Below are 23,425 nucleotides of genomic sequence, written 5' to 3' on the forward strand. Positions count from 1 at the left end.
ATATGGAAGGGGGAAAAGGGGAAAGGCTGAGGCAGGGCTGTGGAGGGTACTTATGGAAATGACAGTAATTCAGATTAATTGGAAGTCAAATTAATGGTATCCAAATTGTAAAGTGTGCTCAGACAGAAAAGTGATGTCTTAGAAAGGCAAGGAAGTTATTCAGAAATCAATACAATGTTATTCATTATTATAGAGCAGGGGGGATATGAAATCTTCATGAAATTGTTATGAGAATTAAAAGTTTGTTTTTTAAAAAAAACTTATTCTTAGCTACACAAAGAAATAATTTCTGCATCTGCAATGGGACTTTGCTAGAGAAACATAGGGAATCACATAATGCCGATGGCTTTTGCAGAGTCAGGGAATCTTTTTCGGTTACATTCACCCTGAATGTGATTGCTGTTTCTGAAATCCAGAGATGCCCCTTAGTGTTCCTCGAACTCAGCAGCATGACTAAGACTGCAAATATGTGAAGCAGAGAGCAGAGACGTCCATGGAAACACAGTTGCTAGACGTTGAAGATGATAATTTTGAACACGATGATAAACTGACATTTATCATCATTTAAATTATAAACAGGTAAATGTTCAAAAACTGATTCAAACGGAAGATGTAGTCCAGCATGGGGCATGAAAAAGAATCTGTACCATTCACGGAGGGGAAGACCGCAGGAGTAGAGCCGGTCATGCTGGGTGAGGGAGTGATATGTTCGGATCTGCACATGCTGATTTGAGAAATATCAAATGGGCATGCCCTGAAAGAGACATCTCTGGTTCCGTAGCTCTCCAAGGAGAGAGGGATCCTGCCTGGAGGAAGAGTGACTAGAGATCACAGCTGCTAGTATGGGAGGGGATGAGGGTGTCTTAAGCAGAGTGCATTGGTTGCATCCATGAAAGAAACCAGGGGTCCCCAGGGAGAGAGGAAGCTGCAACCCAGACTAAAAAGTAGTCAGGAAAGAGACACTGGAAGAAAAAATAGGAGAGTATGGGTGTCCTGAAAGCCAAGGGAAGTCTGCACTTAAGGAAGGAAGGGTAGTTCCCTAGGGTCCAATGATAGTGGTGCGATAAGGTAAGGAACTACTAACCCATTTATATCAAAAAGTAGTTAGTTACTTTGTATAACAAATTCGCCATTCTGCTTTTGAGTTTACTCATTCTAATTTTAACTTCTGCGAGTTTCTGCATTTTTTTTCTTTCCTCTCAAGTAAGTAATTGGGTTGGCAGACAAACCTCTTAAATATTGCCAGCAGAGAATGCCTTCTGCTTGAAAGCCTCACCTTACTATTTTTTAGCAATACTTGAGAATTGGGGAACATATTTTTGGCCTGATCGGGGTTGCATAATACATTCCCAGCATGTTTTTGTTTCTTTGTTTTTGAAGAACATTTTTACGATAATGATAGTAAATGAATTATGAGTGACTGATTTGGTTGTATAGTAACCTCATGCCTGTATAAAACTAGAAAGCAAAAAAAAGTGATCATAGTGTGTCCCAATCAAATTCATGTTTGAAAAAGAGCTTTAAAATAGTCTGTTGATATAAATAAAAGAAAATAAACAAGTTTTAATAATACAAAGTACAAGTATTGAAATTTATTTGAATTTCAGTTATATAGAAACTTAAACAACCATTATATTATTACATAATAACTTACATATTTCAAAACCCATGTGTGCCATGCAGTTTTATTGAGGCACAAAAACCTCAAATACTGAAAACAATCAATTCAATAATAGTAAAGTACATGTTACAAGTGAATTATAAAATGCAAATTTCACTATATTCCCTGATTGTACAAAATAAAATTCAGTAAGTAAACTATCTCTGTCTTAATATGTGTGCTATAATGGTATTTAAGTGATTTAAGAAAACAATTGTAGGTATACCAATTAGGTTGCACACAAGAATTCTTATTTGAAATGTAATCTATAGGCTATTCGATTACAAGCAAGTCCTTGATTTGCATCAATATTCATGGAGCATGTGATTAATCTTTTTCATGTTGTTTCCATTGACTTTCTAAGAAGGACTTATATAGTGCTGTTTTTAATAATTTATCTGAGTAATGTACTACATAGGCTTATGAGCAGTGCTGTTTCATTCATTCCAAAATAACTATAAATTCTTCTTCAAGGCTTTAATTTTCATACATCTTGATACATTGTCTTTACACGGTCAAACAGGAAACTAACTAACGTGAAGGAGGAATATCATTTTCACTGGGGGGTTTCAGCCACAATTGAATAGGCATTGTTGTTCTGTTATGTTTGCAAGAAGCGTAATTGGAAGCCAACAAAGCCCTTTCTAGAAGAACATGCCAGCTTTTTAAAAAGCACAGAGTGCACTAAATAAAAGGGGTTGATAAAACACCTGTTGAAGTTTTTACTACATGTTAGTGTCCCTGTAAGCAGGTGGGCAGGTACAACAGAAAAGCCAAAATCAGTAAGTCATAAATACAGAAACATTGCTTTCAAAAAAAAAAAAAAAAAGTAATGCTGGTAAGACGTTATTTTCATTTATCATATATGTGATAAACACCTTATGTTTAGTCATCATTTCACACAAAACAAGCGTAAAATTTTTCTTTTTCCTGAATCGATGTAAACAGAGCCCAGACGGCCGTATCGAAGTCAAAGGGCAGCATGGACGCTCGTCACTGCATATTAAAGATGTGAAGTTGTCAGATTCAGGGAGATATGACTGTGAAGCTGCGAGTAGGATTGGAGGGCACCAAAAGAGCATGTACCTTGATATTGAATGTAAGTCATTTTCCTTTTGTATGTTTATTAAAACAACTTTGTCTGCTTTGAAAAATACGAATTTTAGTAGGATCCTCCAAATACCTCTGTAGTTCATAATTCCGTATTTGACGGATAGCTCTAGAACTAACGTGGCCATTCAAAGTCAGTTATTAGAGACATCTAGTGGATGTTATAGGACATTTCACAGTGCTATAAATTTAATGGTTTTGATACTGCTTATTCAGAAAATTGTGATTTTCTTTTATGCAGTGTTTAAGCCAAACACAGTATAAATTGAATTGCTTTAGTTATCAGTTATTTGTTAGTATCTCCTTAGAGTTTTATCTGTTTACTTATAATATTAACGGCCCTGTGTTTCACCTGAGTAGTTATTTTGTTGAATTATTTTAATTCTCATAAGATATGAAGTAGTGTTTTTAAAATGATTGAATATATCAACATTCATATTTTATCAGAATAATGCTTGTTGTCTGTAAGTGGGAATTATGACCTGAGATTTGGAGAATATGAGGGCTGATGTAAACGCACAATACACCTTATATCATTGAGTGGGATTTTATGTCATATATATGTTCACAAAAGGGAAGAAATTTAATATTATTTTCAATAAATATTCAGGAATCATCAATGTTGGAGATTCTCTGATGTTCAAGAGGACATAACTGTCATAGTGGGAGTGTACAAGATACTCTGATCGACAAAACATTCCTATTGGAGAATTTCTAGTACATTAATAGTGATAGAAAGTGGTGATAACTGTGATATAAGATTATTTTCTTTTTGAGAATGTCTCTAGAAAGCAAATATTTCCTCAAGAACAGACACAAATAATCCATATTATTTTACATATTCATAAGTGTTCTTATTAAGAAATTCATGAAAAGGCCACTTATACAATTGCAAAAAATTATGGAAGATATTAAATAATTATTTCACAAAGTACAGGTTTCATTTGCTAAAGTTAGAGAATCTCCAAGAAAGTTGTTTAATTGCCATCGTATTTCGATGATGGCATAACATAACAGAACAAGAGACGAAAAAGGCATGTTATTCAGGACACACAGAGAAAGAAGTGATGCTAATAACTAATTTAGCTTTTTTCCTAATAGTGTTTTCTGCTATTTTCTCATTATTTTATACATACATATATATAAATAAGCTACATATTAATATATATATCTTTTTCAAGTCATCAGCACTTGTAACAAATTAGAACTATTTCTCAAACTTTCAACACATTTGTTTAGATTTTGTAATTCAAAATATGTATTTGAATCCAAAATTTACTTTATTATTTTTTTCTTTTTCTTTAATGTGAATCTACATGAGCACAAATTTAAGGGTGCCAAAACATGATTTATATTAGAGCTGTCCAACCTGTTTGGAGGACAAGTTCATAGACTACTCCCAGCCTCTTCTCACTGTGCTAAAAAAGTGGTAGGAATCATATTCTCTTAATAAAACTTTTTTTAAAAATTTTTATTTATTTATTTTTTTAAGATTTTATTTATTTATTTGACAGACAGAGATCACAAGTAGGCAGAGAGGCAGGCAGAGAGAGAGCCGCGAAACAGGCTCCCTGCTGAGCAGAGAGCCTGATGTGGGGCTCTTTCCCAGGACCCTGGGATCATGAGCTGAGCTGAAGGCAGAGGCTTTAACCCACTGAGCCACCCAGGCACCCCTCTCTTAATAAAACTTAATTTAGTTTTTTCTTTTTCTTTGCATTTTGTAAATATTTAAAAGCTTATTTGACATATCATAGAATTATTACTAAATCACTGCTGTAGGTACTCAGAAAAGTGGAGCTCAGGAGAAATGAGCACTGTCGATGTTTCCAAAACCCAATGAGGCTTACTGGGTCATATAGGCAATATTGGGTAGCTGTACCAGTGCTAGGATTGATGCTAATTAGTTGTGTGACCTGCATCCCTGGGACCTCAGTTTCCATATGTGTAAATTAGGAGGGTTGAAGGAAGAAATTCTTGGGGGTTTCATCATACCTAACCATTTAAAAGTACATAGCCACATCCTTCAAAGGTGTCCTAGAACTTCTGAATTGCCCTCCATGCATGCCTACCTAAGTTTTAATTATGAAATAAATAAAAAAGTTAAATTAAGATCTATAATTTCTGTGTCTATGTTTTAAAACCTCATTGAAAAGAATTTTAAAAAACCATACTAGATCAAACTTAGGGTGTTTTCATTAAGCTGTTTAAGATTTAGAATCAGTACTGAGTGACTGTGGACACAAAATAAATAAAACGGAGCTCATGCTTTATTAGAACACTGGGATTGACAGAGATTTAAATCAAACCTCAACTTGAATTCAAATTTTGAAGTGATGGATGGAGAAAAATATCAAGATAATGTGAAATGCTGATATAAAATGATGTGAGATTTGTAGTTATTAATGTTTTCAACTAGATAGAAAATAATGGGGTAAACACATGATTGTATATATCAGTACAGAGTGCATGTTCTTGTGATCTTTTAATAAAATAAATACTTTAATACAAAAAAAAGCACTTAGAGCACTCTGTTTTTCAAGGATTGATACTACAAGGTACAAGTTGCTTTTGATTACAGAGGTATTCCTCCTTTGCTTTAAAGGTTTAAACATTGGTCAGCCTGTTTAATTTTCTGAAGTAAATGTTTAGAATAAAGCTCATGAGCAAATAGTATCTCTTATTTAGGAAGGATTTTTTAAAAACTTGCTTTGTAAAAGAATGTTTTGAGAATTCTTTGAACATTCCTTGAGACTGTTGTTTCTTGTTGATTAGAAGCTGGTTAGATAGAACTATTTCAAAAATCATAACATAGTTTTTTTTAACTATTAAACCATTGTTTAAGATTAATTTTTGTTTTATTTTATTGATAGCTTTCAGAGCACGTGATCAATTTTTCCTTTTTTTAAGAAATTAAATACTTAATTTCATTCTTCTTTAGTAAAAATAATTAGAACAATAAATATCCCCTGTTGACAACTTTATTGAAATATAGTTGGACCACAGTACAATGCCGATTTATGAAGGGCAAAATGTGATCAGTTTTGACATATGGTTGTGCCTGCAAATCTGTTACATCATCTAAACAAACATTTACATCACCCCCATGAATTTTCTAAAGCTCCTTTGTAATGTATTTATTCGTTTACTCTCCCTCCCAAGCAAATGTTAGTCTGCTTTCTGGCACTATAATTTAGTTGCACTTCCAGAACTTTATATACAGAATCATACATTAATTTTAATTTTTTGCTAAGCACTTTCAGTCAGCATGCGTTGATATGTTGAATATGAATCAAAAATTTATAATGTGTTCTTGTCTTTGCATTGTATGGACAGAACAGAGTTTGTTTGTTTATTCACCTGTTGATGAGCATTTGGTTATTTTTAGTTTAGGGCTACTACAAAAAACTTTTGTGTACATTTTTGAACATTGTGTGGACATAGTTCTTTTTTTCTAGAATAAATATGATTCTTAGAAGAGCAAAAGATTTAAATTTTGCTCAAGTCCAGCTTATCAAATTGAACTCATATGTGATGTTGTTCATGTTCCTTCTAAGCAATCATCATCTAAACAAAGGCCACAAAGATTTACGTCTAGACTTTCTTTTTTATTTTATTTTATTTTTAAAGATTTTATTTTTAAAGATTGTTTTTTAATTTGTTTGACAGAGAGAGCACAGGCAGTGGGAGGGACAGAGGGAGAGGGGAAGCAGATTTCCTACTGAGCAGGGAGCCTGATGCAAGACTGGATCCCAGGACCCCCAGGGATCATAACCTGAGCCTAAGGCAGATGCTTAACCAACTGAGCCACCCAAGCGCCCCCTAGGCTTTCATTTAATGTTTTGTTGATTTAGATTTTGCATTAAATCTGTGATCTGTTTTGGATTCATTTTTATGGAGTCAATACATATTATTTTTTCATACATCTATCAAAATAATTCAGCACTATTTTTGAAAAGACTTTCCTCTTTCTAACCAAGGATTTGCCAATACTGTTGATATTTACAAAATACTAGCTTTGGGTTTTGTTAATTTACATTCTTTATATATAAATCTATTTTCTAATTTGTTGGTTTCCATTTTATTTTCATTATTTCCATTCTATATATTTTGGACTTGCTTTAAACTTTGGTTATAAATTCTTGAAGTGAAATATTCGGTTATTACTTTAGATATATCTTATTTTCTAATATAACCATATAAAACTCTAAACTTCCCACTAAAGAATATTTCAGCACAACCCCCAAATTATGATATGTTGTATTTTTGTTGTCATTCAAATAGTTGAAAATATTTTCTAATTTTTTCTCGTGATTTCCTCTTTGGTCCATATTTATTTGTAAGGATTTAATCTCCAGATATTTAATGTTTTCCTAGATATTTTGCTGTTATTCATTACTAATATCATTTAGTTCTGTTTAAAAATACTCCGTTGTGTGATTTTTTAAATTCTTTTTTATTTATTGAGATATATGTCACCGCAAATGATCTATCTCAGTGACTACACAGTGTGTTTAAGAAGCATGTGTATTGGGGCACCTGGGTGGCTTAGTGGGTTGAAGCCTCTGCCTTCAGCTCAGGTCATGATCCCAGGGTCCTGGGATCCAGCCCCACATCGGGCTCTCTGCTCGGTGGGGAGCCTGCTTCCTCCTCTCTCTCTGCCTGCCTATCTGCCTACTTGTGATCTGTCTGTCAAATAAATAAATAAAATATTTATAAAAAAAAAAAGAAGCATGTGTATTCTGCAGTTATAGAATGCTGTGTTCTAGAAATATCAATTAGATAGAGGTAGGTGACAGTGTTGTTTGAATCTTCTGTCTTTACTGACTTTTTTTAGATAGCTGTTTTATCACAGAGAGCAGAGTGAGAGGTGTTAAAACCCTCCTCCATGATTGCGAACATTTCTCTCTCACTTTAATCCTGTTGATTTTTGTGTCAGGTATCTTTAGGCTCAGTGAGGCCATGCCCATGTATAGCTTGTTCAGTTGTATTTTTTTTTTCCTGCTAAAACCAGTGACAACAAACTTAATTGCTAGAAACAACACAACTATGTTCTCTTTTAGTTCTGGAGGTCAGCTGTTCAAAAGGATTTTCATTGGAATGAAATGTCGGTAGGGCTGTGTTCCTTTGTGTTCTTTTGTGGAGATTGTTTTCTGTCCCTTTCAGCTTCTAGAATCTGCCCACATTTTTTGGCTCTTGGTCTGCTTCCATCTTTAAAGCCAGCAAAGGCAGATGGAGTCTCTCTCACATCACCCCACTCTAATTCTGCTGCTTTTCTCACATCTTCTCTGTCTCTGACTTTTCATTATAGGAGACCCACATTGGATAATTCAGGATATTCTTCTCAACTCAACATCTTTAACTTTATCACAGCTGCAAAGTTCTCTTTGCCGTAGAATAACATACTTACAGGTTCCAGGGGTTATGATGTGAATATCTTCCAGGGGCGGGGGCGCGGGGAGCAGGTCATTGCCCTCTCTCCCACACATGTCTTCCTCATGAATTATTTCTTTCATTTTCTCCAGTAATCATTTGCTTTAATATATATTTATCTAATATTCAGATAACTACTCATACCTCCCTATGCTTACTGTTTATACACCTTTTTTTATTTATTTACTTTCCACCTAGTTGCACTTTTATGTGAAATTAAATTGTGTCTTTTTAGGCAGCATATGACAGAGTATTGCTTTTTTATTAATTCTGTCAATCTGTAACTTAACATTAATATTTGAAGTAGGAATCAGCAGGAAATGGGCCAAGTAATAAATATTTTAAATTTTCCTTATATGGTCTCTGTCACCTAGAAACTATCTTAAAAACTTGTGCATTTCTCTCTTACAACAATTAAAAATGTAAAAACCATTCTTAACTGTAAGCACGCATATACGAAGTCCTTGGACTATATTTTGTCCATAGTTCATAGGCTAGACTATTAAACTGAATGCTGTATTTGATATGATTTCATTCAGGTATAAAATTTTGTTTCCTGTGTTTTCCCTCTGTGTTTTCATATTCTATTTGTTTTTTCTGCATTATTTTGAGTTATATGAGATATTAATGATTTATTTTAATTTGTATGTTGGCAATATACTTTTGGTATTATTTTGCTTAAGTGATTCTCTAGGAATTTTTTTGTTCCTATTGATTGCAGAGGTATTACATCTACATTCACTGAAATCTCACCATAATTTATGATAAATTTTGTATTGAAGAGTCATACAGGTTTTTAGGAATTGAAGAGAAAATATTTTAGGGGCTCCTGGGTGGCTCAGTGGGTTAAAGCCTCTGCCTTCGGCTCAGATCATGATCCCGGGGTCCTGGGATTGAGCACCACATCGGGTTCTTTGCTCAGCAGTGAGCCTGCTTCCTCCTCTCTCTCTCTCTCTCTCTCTATCTGCCTTTCTGCCTGTTTGTGATCTCTATCTGTCAAATAAATAAATAAAATCTTAAAAAAAAGAAAATATTTTAATTTACTTATCCATCTACCACTTATTTCACTCTTTCTTCATCTCTAAAGACCCAATTTTTTTTTTTTTTTTTTTTTTGGTTTTTTTTTTCTTTTTCACCCTAAAAAATTTTTTTTTCCTTTAATTTTTACCATTTTTTTTTTGGATTGTTTTTTTTTTTTTTTTTTCCCCCAATCTGGAAATATTCTCCTCATCCTTCATTCCTGAAGGATTTTTTTTTTTTCCCACCTGGAAGGAATTATGGTTTGCCATTTTTTCAAAGGCTTTGTTCCACTGTCATCTAACCTTCTTGGTTTCTGATGAGAAATTCATGATGATTTGAATTGTGAATTCCTCGTATGCCACATGTCGTTATTCACTAGCTGCTTTCAGGTTACTTCCTTTATCTGTATTATTCATTGTTTTGATTGGGATGGGTTAGGTGCAGTTTTCTTTGAATTATCCTGTTTGGGGTGTACTGAGCTTCTTGAATCTGTAAATTTATATTTGTCTATATCTATTTGAGCATTTGGGGACATTATTTCTTATTAGTTCTTTACTAATCTCTTTCTCATCTCTTGGGCTTAACTTATGCATGTTAGACCTTTTGAAATTACCTAAAAATAATCTCCGAGATACTGTTCAGTTTTATATATTTTAACTATTCACCATTCTTTAGATTAGATAACTTCTGCAGTTTTAACTTCAAATTAACAGAACTTTTATTCCATCATCTCCTTTTTGCTCCTAAGCCTTAATCAGTGAGTTCTTTAAGATAGTATTTTTTTTCCTGAATTTCTAATGTTGTTCTGTTTTATATTTTCTGTTTCTCTGCTGACTTTAAAATTCTTACTCATTTTACGTATTCTCTCCTTTATTTCATGGAGCATAGTTAGAATAGTCACTCTAAAATCTATAAATCTAAAATCTGATAGACTCAACATCTGGGTCATCTTGGAATACATGTGTTGATTATCTTTTGGGGGGGTGGGATGGGGTGGTTGGGTGATAGACATTGGGGAGGGTGTGTGTTATGGTGTGTGCTGTGAACTGTGTAAGGCTGATGAATCATAGACATCTACCCCTGAAACAAGTAATGCATTATATGTTAATTAAAAAAAAAAAAAAGAATTGCTCATGTTCTTCTGGTTCATTGAATGCCAAGAAATGTTGGTTTGAATCCTGGGTACTTTAAATATTATGTCGTGCAGACTCTAAGACTTTTGACAAACATCTGGGAAAAATGTATTAAGCAGAGATTCCCTCCTAAATTCTGTGCTGCCTACTATAAGCGGTGACTCAAATCTCAAATAACTTCTTAAAGCTTCTTATAACTTCTTAAAACTTCTATATGAGTTTGTGCCTGTCCCATGCATTCAAAGCTCAGGACTTAGGCTGATTTTTGTGACTTATATGAAGAATTATGGCATCTCCTTGTCTGATCCCTATTTGGGATTGCCCCCTTCCTACTCATCCTGTATTGGCTTCTCCCAAGGAACTCTGCACTTCTGGACAGATTTTAACTCCAGTATCACCGTAAGGCACCTCAGCGATGGCCTGCCCTCTATACAAAGTCATGAGAGAGAAAAAGATGTGGGAAAGTAATTTTAATTATCTTCCACAATCTCATTGATTTTGTTTACAGAAGCCTTAGGTAGTGACTTTTGCTATTGTTTTTGTATTTTTTGTTTAGTTTGAGTCATCTCTGGAGCTTTTAATCATTACCAGTAGGGGAGATGGGCAATCACAAATTTATACTGCCATTATGGAAGCAGAAATTTCTATATATTCTTCATACAACCTTAAATCATAAAAATACTTATTTTCCCTCATTTCTGGAATTAAGATACAAATGTTTTCATTTCAGTTTTTTTTTGGAGTTTTTAGTATATTTCTTCCTTCTACTTTTTTTTCAAATTTCATTTTTGGCTTTTATTTTTTATAAATCATGTATTTGCAAACAAAGCATTACTTCAATCAAAGATTATTTAAAATGCAAAGTCCTAAAAGGAGTTGAGTTTCTCTTTCCCTTTTCAGTATATTGATATTCTGTGCAGTCAATTTCATTTATTTCTACACAAACCTTAATTATCCTGAAAAGTGTATTAAGTTCTCCATGTGTAAATCACTTCAGATTTAAATTAAGAGACAGGATAACTTTAGCTGAGGTTTAGAATTAGATGTTCAAAGTTTTTAATAGTATCCTTCAGCTATAGAAAGATAATTCTATTGATAAAGGCTAAATTTTAAGTAAAACAGAAGAAAATGTCTTATATTTGAAGATGAATAAACATACTTAATTGTGCATTCCATTGACATTTTTCCTTCTTCTTCTTCTTTTTTTAAAAATCTCCAACTGAAAGGAGCTTCTTCTGTGGTTCTAACCTACACAGGGATGCTATATACAGGATGTTGCTTCTGGTTTTCTCCTCATGATGAATATCATTTAAATAGTCATTACAATTATTTGTAAGTCCCTAGACGTGTACCTTCCTTTTTGATTAATCCAAATTTTTATACTATTTCTTCATATACCTTAATGAGAATTCTTTATTTTTCACAATTAAAATTACTCATGATTTCTAGGACAATACAAAATATGTTGGAAGCCTAGCCCACTTTTCCAAACTTATACTACATTTAAGAATAAATGTTAGCTTTAGCATGCTAAAATTTTCCCATCCATGTGCCTGACCTCTTCTCTATGCTATAATCTCTTACAATTATATAAGATAATTACCTCTTGGATAATATAATTTATCAAAACTGAATCATAAAAATGCTTAAAGTTGATGAAAAAGATGGTGGAAAATTCATTTATGCTAAGTTATGTAAATATGCTAGTGAGAGATGAATTTTAAATAAAATTAACATAATTATTAATCTTAATTTCATTAATTGCTAAAGTTCAAATTTTATTCTTGTGATAGAAATAGAGGAAAAGGCATAGCGGTATCATCTGTCTACAGTTAGGATTATTTTGGGGATTATTAAATGGTCATTTGGAATATGTAACCATGGTCTTCATTTAAAATTTAGTCAGCCTGCTCTTCTCTTTCAATTATTTTCCTTGTAAATGAGTGTAATTTTATTACGAAATTTGGAACTTTTTTTTAGACTTACGATACCACCACTGTAGTAAGTCTTATATTCCTTCATATAAAGATTAGTGGACATTTTGGTTAGATATTACACCAATAGTAAGTATTGACGCTATCTAATAAGCTTATTTCTTGGTAAGTGAAGCCTGCATTGTTGTAAGATAGGACTTTTATTTAGCAGCTAATTTATTATACCACTGAAACTCTTAGAACCTGACATGCAATGCTATGAGAAGTTATTTTGTAAATAAATATTTACAAGTTAGAAATGGTAAAAATAATTTTATTCTGCGTCTTTAAATCAAGGACAGTACAGGGAACTGTGAAAACTACAAAATCACACAATGTCATAAAACACTGACCCAAACAGTCTTCCCTGCCTTATTCAAGCAGCTACAGTCTCTGATTTCTAAAAAAAGAGTGAAAAAGAATCAAGCCTTTTATAATTGATACCAACCATATTTACTATAATAGCACTAAAGTTAAGGTCTTTAGATTCAGCCCCCCCCTTTTTTTTTTAAATTCAAAACCTCTTTTATGTTTCATCTGGAACAGATTTCTTGGCTTCCTGCCAGTTCATTTTCAACATTTCAAAGGCATTACCTTACTATTAAACATAGGTTGAACTAAAGTTCCAATTTGTAAAACAAAGGAGGTAACAGGCATGTGATATGTGGAATAAGCACCGATTACATGTACATTTGATTAAAATTAGTATTGTGACAATCTACTTATTGCATATTACCTGTTAATTAAACTTAATTATTTTATGTGATAATTTTAATTTAACAGTTACATGATAACAATGCATGTTAAGAAATATTAAATTTTTCATTTACTTTTTTTTCTCATCCAGCTTTCTGCACCTGCTTTTGTTTCTTGTTAGACATAATAGCAATATTTACGTGCATTTTCTCCTGGGGTGTCAAAGCATTAGGAATATCAGAAACCTTTTAAACATGTGGCAATATTAATTAATCTTATAACAGATGCACATTACTTCCATATTGACATGGCTTTCCTAGAATTGAATTTGCTTTATCCCATAATACTTTCTTCACATTTTACAGTCTCCAGATAACAGTGATTCTAGCAGCATGAGCTGCTGCATGTCCAGGATAAGGTAGATAAGATGTAAAAGGATTTTAATATTTTAAAAAATATATCTTAGTAAATACTTTGAAATTAGAAAAATTTCCTGGTTGTGGCAGACACACATTTGTATCTGTGATTGAAATCTTGTCTTATGATCCCAACTTTTATACTCACTGTAATACATTTAAGCTGTTCAGACTTTAAAGAAGAGGGTTCGTTTGTAGAAATAAGTTGGTTCTAATGCTAATAACTGTTTAGGCTTTATATCCAGTATGAAAATTTCAAGGACAGTCTCTTGAGAGAAATATAAAGCTATCTCTATCTGAAGAAGATAAGAATGTCATATGAAAAGAAAAAGGTGAAAAATCTTTTACTGCTCAGGTGTATTTTTTTAACCCAAACTTTACACGTATCCCTGGGAAAATTCGAAATACCATGCTCCTCAGGTAAAGGTACCATCAGTTACTCGAGTCTATCTCTCATAGATACCATTTGATTCAAATCAAATCATTTTGTTTAAATGTACTTCAGAGATTACGATGATGAAAAGTTGTTAAGGAATTTTAGGAAATATCCAACTCTTGAGAAGATAAACCTTAGAAATGAGCAAACAAATATTAAAGAAATAAAAATAGTCATATTGTATAACTACTGTATTTATCACTGCCTCTTAACTACCCAGAAATAGTGAGCTCTGCCTCCAAGGCGTCACAGCTTTCTGTCCTTCCTCTGGACTGAAGACCTTGCCCCAGAAATCCCAGTTCTCCTAGCAAGTGAGTGTCTTAATTTTAACTGTGATAACAAAATATTGTAGACAGAATGGCTTAAATGCAACCATTTATTTCTCACCGTTTGACAGTCTGGAAGTCCAAGATCAGGGTGCCAGTGTGGGCAGGTTATCGGTGAGACCCTTTTACTACTTCTGTCCTTACAGGGCCCTTCCTGGTTGCAACTACACTGAGACACTTCCTATCTTCCTCTTTCCTTAAGGGCATTAATCCTGTGATGGGATTCTACTCTTCTGACTTCTACAACTAATCACCTCCAAAGATCCCCACTTCCAGATCCCATCAGCTTAAAGATTAGGCCTTCAACCTAGGAATTTGGGGTAGGGTAGGGAGGGTACACAAACATTCAGTGCCCAGCAGAGAGTTTTCCGGATTTGATGGAGATCACCTGAGAGATGAAACTAGTGCAGAATGTCACAGAGTGAAGCTTCCCACCAAGATCACCTCATACCAAGACTTGACTGACTTCACTGAGTTTTACGTCTTGAAGATCCTGAAAGATATGCTAAGACCCTGTGGCCGACTGCTTACAGCCTGTCTTAGTCCCTTTAGGCTGCTAGAACAAATGCCACAGATTGGGTGGTTTATTAACAACAGGAGTTTATTTTGCATGGTTCTGGAGGCTGGAAGTCCCTGATTAGGGAGCCAGCATGGTGGGGTTCTGGTGCAGAATACGGCTTCTATTTCTGTCCCCACAGGATAGAGAGCAGAGCTCAGGAACAGTGTTCTCTCCTGACTCCCGCAGGGCACTGATCCCGTTCATGAGGGCTCCACCCTTATGACATCATCAGCTCCTCATGCCTCCCAGTGCTGTTATGTTGGGGAGCAGGGTTGCTACATGTGAATTTGGTGGAGATGAGGCACAGACATTCAGTTCATAACGGTGCTTCTCCACTTTCCTCCTTTACCTAGGAAAGGTGCCAGTAGACTTACCTTATTGGATTTGCTACTTTACACCTTCATCCACAAATACCATGGCCACCAAAAGTTATGATACTGAGTCTTGGAAAAGGCCAGTCCAACAACTTGAATCCAGCCAGCCAGAATTCTGTGGCCATAAATCCTTTCATCCTCTGAATTCTGTCCTTTAATCTCAGTGGAACACTAGCAAGAACATGATTTTCCCAATATTATCTATGTATTCTTGACACCTATCCCCTGACAGAAGTCCACTTTTGTTTGTGATGATTTAAACTAGATAGTAGTTTTCTAATATATTGGGCTTTACAAAAATAATATTTAAATGTCATAGTATTAGCAGCCATTCTTAGATTTTAATGTATCTGCTGGATCTAATCGTAGGAAATTAGTCATCTAAATGATCAAAACTTAAGTTTCCTGATTTGTAAAATGGGAGAGATGGATCAAAACTTGTTATTTTCTGAATTTAGGCATGCTGAGGTTAGAATATTAATTGTGTATTTTTTCACCCAACAGTATTTATCAGGCGTGTCCTACAAACCAAGCACTTTTCCATGTGTTGAGTATAGAGAATTAAACTAAGCAAGCAAAAATGACTTTATGAGCCTTACCCTCCAGCAAGGAAAACAGATACTAAACAAAACAAAGTAGCAAAATCTGTAATATGGGACAGTGAAAAGGGCCAAGGAAAAGAAAATAGAGCAGTGCAGTGAGATTCATCGCAAAAATTGCACATAATAAACACCCCAAAACTCAGCGGCACTTGGTAGTAATTCTCCTGCTCAACTGGAACCAGCGGATGCAGTTGGGCTTTCTTGTAGGGGCTGTGTCAAGCAGCAAGGCTTAACTCCATGCTTTGGGTCCAGTAACACTTGTAGCCAGGCGGAAGAGGTGACAGCTATAGGGATGAAGGCATTTCCTTGTGATGGCAGAAGCATGAGAGATCAAGCCCCATAACAAAGCTGCTCATGTCACATCCAGAAAGTCAGGTGGCTAAGGCTATCGCCAATCCAACAGGGGGTGGCCTCCTACTGGGAGGACTTTGGGAGCAAATATCTGCTGCATAAATCAAGCCATCTCAGAAGTGTCTATCTGTGAATGAAAGATCATTTTAAAATGATATTCAAGTTTATGAAAACATGTATATTTACATTTCTCTCTAAATTGCTTCAGAATTATGTCATCACATACTGAATAAGAAAAACTGACATAATTTTCACTACATTGTTTTAAAGATGTTAAAGAAGTAAATGGTATTTGTGTATCTTCATTTAGTGACCTTCATAATAATTACTCAGGTTCACAATATTGTATAACATTAGAAGTAGTATATTATTAGTGCTTTTCAAAGATGCAAAATGACGGATGGGATATGCAAATATTGGAGTATATCCAGGAAGCTGGAAATTACTTATATGGATCAGCTTTGGAACTATCACAAAATAACATGTAATTTAATGCAATTATAATTAAAAATGTGTCATAGACACTATACAAATGGGCTAATAAAAAAACACACAATCCTTTTAGAAATGTAATATCATCATAGTATTTTGAAGAAGAAACTAAGATCAATCATATTGATTCTGTATGCATACAATTTCAAAGATCTGTGTAACTCGTTTGCCTTACTACACTTACTCACATAGATCACTTTATTTCATATGTTTTAGGTCCTCCGAAGTAAAAGTTACTCTCTGCTCTATTATCGCTGATAAGAGAAACCATTTATGCTCCTCTGATGAAGATGAAGGCTTGATAAGAGCAATTCATCTCTTTACCATAATTATTTTTATCACCCTTGTTATCTTAAAATGCTTCCTATGTAGCAGGATTTCAAACATTACTTGTTAGATACAAGTAATTCAGTGATAATCCTGTTTGTTTAAGAAATCTTTGATTTATCTTGGGCTTGCCAAAAAGTCTTCTAAAGATTGTAAGAGCAATTATCAATGTAGTCAGCCCAATAATATAAAAGGTATTCTAATTTTTGATAATTTTATTTTTTTCTGTGATTTTTCTCAGATTTCATGTGATGAATTTCTGCTCCCAGTTCTTGTGAGTTATCAATGCTAACAATTGATTTGACCATTTGTCTTGCCCTAAGCAACAGTTTATATTATGATTACTTATTTTAACTATTTTTAAAGAGTGTTATTTTAGACTTTTATCCAAGAATAATGATTAGATATGTAAAAATTCCAGATCATATCCTAGTAAACCAAGATGATAATTTCACTTGAATATGTACACATTTATGTTAAAATATTATTTAAAGTTTTTTTGATTTGCAGAATGAAATATTCTTTCCTAGAATGAATAGAAATGTTTCGACTATAGCATAATATGCCCAAAACCAAAGCCAATTATTCCTAACATCTCTCTTTTTCTAAAGTGAGGAGAAAAAAGGAAGAAAGTGAAAGAAACACATATTTTTGATTTTTCAGAAGCTCTCTGGGAAATCCCAAAGCTATTTAGATATGTAATAGATAGCTTTAAATCTTTATTTTTTTTTTTTTCTGAATTTAGAAATTTATCTTGGGAAAGCAAACCAAAAGCCCTTCCTAGATTTGTTCACCTGCTTGGATTAAAATTGTAGGTGACTGAGAAACTGATTACCTATTTAATCAAATGGATAATAAAATCATTTAAAATAAACATAAAGGGAAAAAAATGTTTCCTTGATCATGTCTTTGTTATATAGTGGTATTCTTCATTCAGACTATGGTTTACACTGTGTTCTTAATCCCAGGACCTTGAGATCATGACCTGACCCTAAGGCAGATGCGTAACCAGCTGAGCCATCCAGGCAGCCCTCAATCTTATTTTCATTTAATCTCTCTACTCCTTACATCCAATAATATTATTATATAACTGTTGATTATTTGTAATACAGATTTTGTACATAATAGTATAGTACCAGCTGCTTGATACTTATTGACACATTCATTCATTAAACGGATACCTATTGACACATTCATTCATTAAATTAGTATTTATTTAATGCTTACTGTATGCTAGGCAGCATATTGCCCCTAGGGAAACACAAATGAAGAATGCACATATTTTAGCTCAAAAACAAAGAAAAAGCTGAAGATGGAGACCCATGTCAATATTACTTAAGTAGAGGCTGTATAGTTTTTGTTTTTGTTTACTATGATGCAGTGCTCTGAAAATATATCGTACATGATTCATTTCCAATCATACTTGAATTACTTTTATTCCATTTGACTTAAAATATTTTGCTTTGTTATGTAAAAATAATTTTTAAATGATAGCTTATCACCTCTTTAAATAAAAAGGTGTTCTAATCAAATGCACATCAAAAGTATAAAATACAGGGGCGCCTGGGTGGCTCAGTGGGTTAAGCCTCTGCCTTTGCCTCAGGTCATGGTCTCAGGGTCCTGGGATCGAGCCCTCCATTGGGCTCTCTGCTGAGCTGGGTGCCTGTTTCTCTCTCTCCGCCCGTTTCTCTCTCTGCCTGCCTTTCCACCTACTTGTGATCTCTCTCTCTCTGTCAAATAAATAAATAAAATCTTAAAAAAAAATAAAAGAAAATACAGGGACGCCTGGGTGGCTCAGTGGGCTAAACGTCTGCCTTCAGCTCAGGTCATGATCCCAGGGTCCTGGGATCAAGTTCTACATCTGGCTTCTTGCTCAGCAGGGAGCCTGCTTCTCCCTCTGCCAGCCACTCCCTCTGCTTGTGTTCTCTCTCTCCCCTCTGACAAATAAATAAAATCTTAAAAAAACACACACACACACATATATATATATATATGCGCCAACATAAACTGTAGTTAAGCAGAAAGAAATTGTGATCTAAGTCCAATTAAATAATACTCTGGGGGGTGCCTGCGTGGCTCAGTCAGTTGGGCTGCTGAGTCCTGTTTTCAGTTCAGGTTATGATCTCAGAGTCATGAGATCCAACCCCACCTTGCATTCTGCACTCAGCAGGGAGTCTGCCTGAGAGTCTGTCCCTCTGCCTGTCCCCCTACTTGTTCACATTTGCACACTCTCTATCTCAAATAAATACATCTTAAATAATAAATAGATAAATAAAAATTAAAACATAGTGTGATTATTTGAATATTAAAATATGTGACAATTTGATACCATTTTTTATTTAAAGGAAGCTAGAAGAGTTTTACATAATTTCCCACATTTCAGCCTTTCAATTAAAAGGCAATAAATATAAAGGTAAAATAGTGATGATACTACCTGATGTAATTGCAACTTAATTTGTTCATTACATAAATTACTAAACATTGCTTGACAGGTCATAAGCACCATATTAATTGTTATAATCATTATTATTTCTAATGTTGCTATTATTATTATTGTTGTTGTTATTGTTATTGTATTGTGACAATAATACTGAGGGTTTCTGGTTTTTGCTTTCCATTATTGTGATCCAGACATTCCTCTATGCATGTAATAAGCAACTTTCTCAAATGCACAATCATGCACTTTTAGATATAATAGTGAAAATGTTTTAGTTTGTTTTTGAAATTTTTTAGGTCATCAGAGTTTGATAAGTTCGTGAACAGAATTAAACTTACTGCATGTAAGACTAATCACTTAAAGATCAAATTGCATCACTAGATTAAACAAATGTACTTTTTACTTGATAGGGCTTTCTTTTCCATTCTAATAGTAGTGGCAAACTCCAAAATTGTTTGACATCAATAAGCACAAATTACATAAATTACAGAATGTACTACAGTTAAGGCAGATTCTGAAGAAGCTAACATTATCATTATTTATAAAACAATTTAATGCTGCTATATCTGGATGACCAATCTTTCTTCTTTTGACAGATCAGAAATTTTTACAAAAGAGATCCACTTAAGCTTTGTTTCCTAAATTTCTATGTAAAATTGTGCATAATAATAATATAGTTCTTAAAATACTGTAGCTTTATGGAAAATTCAATTATATAGAGCAGCCATAGAGGGAAAAAAATAACTATATGTAGTGAAATGTTTTTATTAGTATATTTATGTATGATTTAAGGGCGGGAAATATTAAGACAAGGAAAAGAAGAATAGTAGTACAAAGAATATTCACTATACTTATAATCAAGCTTTTCTTATTATCAGCAATAATTCTATAACTGATATCAATCAAATTAAAGAAAAACCCAGTGTGTGCTAAGAAGTTCTATGTAGGCATTATCTTCATATGGCACTTATGACTCCAGAGTCCTAAAATATGCTAAGATTTATGCATAACTTGGTTGCTCAACTTTAGTACAGAAAATGCACGTCCAACACTATGGTGGGTTAATTGGCAATAAGCACACGTCTAATTTAGTATTCCATGTAGCCACTAGAATTCCCATGGTACATGGACTGAGTCCAGTTAATTGCCATAGCTGATTCTGCCTATGAGTGAACACGCAGTAGAGCTGGATCTATGAAATTATTAATTGAATTATCCTCTAAATATGCCAAAGGATATATTAGTTTTTATTCCCTTGGTAGTTTCCCTCAGCATAAATCAAATGTGAAAATTCAATGACTGAGAAAGCGTCAAGGTATTTTAAATATTAAAAAAACATGTGCAGTTAATTCCTGGTTAATTTAAGGGGCTGGCTTCCTCACAAAATAAGCAGTAAGAATCTATGAAAGACAATGTATTACCACAGAATTAATGCTGCAGTATAGTCCTAAATTCTGCCATACTGGGAAAATGAAACACATGTCGGTGTACCTTTCCTTCTCTATTAAATGCAGTGATGATATTCAGAATCCGTACTTACCTGGATTTTTACTCATTTATTTAACTATTATTTACTGAACATCTACTGAATGTCAAATATAAATTCAGGTGCTGTACAGAACTGTGAGAAAAGCAATATTGTCCTCACTCTCATGGAATTTGTGCTTTAATTTGGGAACTGGAAAGCATTAAGATGAAATGTATCAAAAAGTGAGGAGACAGATAGGAAGCTAGTGCAAAGTGTGGACAGCCGGGAAGTAGGTTAGGGATGGTGAGTGCCTCAGGATCGAAGTTATCTTAAATAGAGGCAAAGTAGACACAGAAATAGGCATGGGCCAGCTAATGCGGAACCTTATAAATCTTTATAAAAGTTTTTGATTTCAGAAGTGTGAAAAGGATCTTGTAGAAAAGATTAATCGGGATAGTAACGTTATCTTAAAATAGAAGCTGGAAGGCTGGTAAGCCAGTAAGGACCAGCCTTCTAAAGTTAACCAGGTAATGATGATGGCCTCAACCAGGGACATTATAGAGACAACTGAGGGAAGTGAATGCTATTTTTATATACTGTGATTTACTGGTGAAGAATGAATGTCAAATGTTTAAGAATATCTTATTTATTGTGGTTTTTAAAATCTAACATTAAAGAAAAAAAATTGAAAATGTTATACCAGAAGATATGACGATTAGAAGAGAGGATGGTATTTCATGGCAGTATAGAAATTATTTGGAGAGTATGCAAGACAGATTTGCTATAATCCCAGTACTGTTTTAGAGGGGCAATACGTGTTGTGTCATCAATATGATTTTCAGGGACAGATTTATTTTTCATTGATTGTAAATCTTACCCTATTATGCTCTTCAGTTTGATTCACAAAATGGGTAGTGTACAGTGAGTTTGTGTAGTGAGTTGCCTGATTCTATTATTTATGAACCTTTGGAAATTCAGGTCAAAGGTTTTTATAGATCAGATCCCAGAGCCCGTGTGTTGTCTTTTGTTATCATTTTCAGCCAGCTCATGAACAAGCAGAATTCAGGAATCCAGGCGGGCACTCAGCAAGATGTAAGGCTTTACTCAGGTCACAGGTACCAACCACAAATAAACCGTGTTCAGAAAAAAGCCTTTAGAGCCTGAGAGGGAACAGCAGGAGAAAGTGAAAAGCTTTCATTGAGCAAATAGCCAAGGAGGAAAGTTTGGTGCCGTGTCAGGAATGCCGTGATGAGCGCTGGCTGCACGTTCAGCCTGAAGTCTCAGTCATAAGGCAAAAAAATAAAATAAAAAAGTACATTTACCAAACAAGAGTAACTTGACACCGAGTCTGAAGGCAGTCTGAAAAGTTTCTTTAATGTCTCCCGGTAGGCCTGGAACATACTTTTCCTGATCCCCATTTTGAGGAAATGACAAATTTAGATCCTGACACGCTCTGCTCTTTCTTCTTATGCTGACAACTTTAAATTAGAGATTGAGTCAAGGTCATGGATGGAAGTGCGGTTGAAATGTCCTAGCTCAGCTGCCATGTAATTAAATTTAAATAATTTCTCTTTAGACATCTTTCCATTGTGATAGGAGCTAGGAGAACATAGTTCTTTGATTTTTAAGGTCTGTGTTCATTTTACATCCAGTTTTACATATTCTCCTTCTCACAGTCAATGCAATAATGTTTATAGTCTTGTTAATCACTATTCATAAGTAGAAGATGCAGGAGCCTGAAAATCAGGTGCTTCCTGATATTTTCACCACCAAGGAACTCACATGATTTTCTCTGATGCATTCTTCAGTTTTAGAGATATTAACTTATTAAAATGATATTAATAAAAAGGATTATTCTTCATTTTTATTATATGCATACATATATGTATGTAATTACATGTATGTGTGAAAACTCCCAGAGGCTTTTATAAATATGAGATAATTAACATTATCCTGAAGGATTTATAATTCTTGCCAAAAGCAAATTTCATCTCTATATAATCTAATGCTTCTTTATATATGGTAAATATTATAACCCTATCTCTATATTTTTAACTTGTCCAAGTCTCTCGTTTTCTGTGTTAGTAAACTCCTAGAGGTTAAAGAAACAAGTTCAACTCATAATTCTATAAAGAAAAACAGAATGAAAAACCCAAAGCTCAAATTAATAAACGGAAAATCGAGGTGACATAATTGCGATCTGGCAAAGTTGGGACCCAAATCCAATGGCAGGCCTGACGCTATTTCTGATATAATATATTTATAAACAGCAAGTGCAAAATTCTGTCTTCCCCTGTAGTTCAGCCACTACGTGTGTGTGTGTGTGTGTGTGTGTGTGTGTGTCCAGATTCTTATAGTCAGTCTTGATGTGACAGTCCATGGGAAGCATTTAGGACTGTATTCATCGTATTTTATGTGCTCAAAAAATGTTAGAGGTAAGGGGTCATGATCTTCCAGCAGTTTTCTTTGAGCCCTCCCCCCACAATGTCCTAATTAGGCTCAGAGCTAATGCCTTTAAGACAAGAACCTTACCCATTGCACTTCCATTGTATTTATGTGCATGTACATGTACTTATATCGCCTTCATTAGACTTACGTATTTCTGCATCTGCCTG

General features: G+C 34.1%; 1 protein-coding gene across 2 annotated transcripts in view; it reads left to right on the top strand.

Annotated features, from left to right (window-relative positions):
* Positions 1-23,425, top strand: part of LOC111149636 (neural cell adhesion molecule 2) — a 514,271-nt gene that overhangs the window by 372,838 nt on the left and 118,008 nt on the right. For both annotated transcript variants that reach the window (XM_022506828.1, XM_022506836.1), the window contains one exon: positions 2,609-2,759. In XM_022506828.1, coding sequence (XP_022362536.1) covers positions 2,609-2,759 — 151 coding nt within the window. The remainder of the gene's footprint in view (positions 1-2,608; positions 2,760-23,425) is intronic.

This window comes from Enhydra lutris, unplaced genomic scaffold, assembly GCF_002288905.1.
Source record: "Enhydra lutris kenyoni isolate GAN:26980312 unplaced genomic scaffold, ASM228890v2 scaffoldscaffold2, whole genome shotgun sequence".
Classification (NCBI taxonomy): domain Eukaryota; kingdom Metazoa; phylum Chordata; class Mammalia; order Carnivora; family Mustelidae; genus Enhydra; species Enhydra lutris.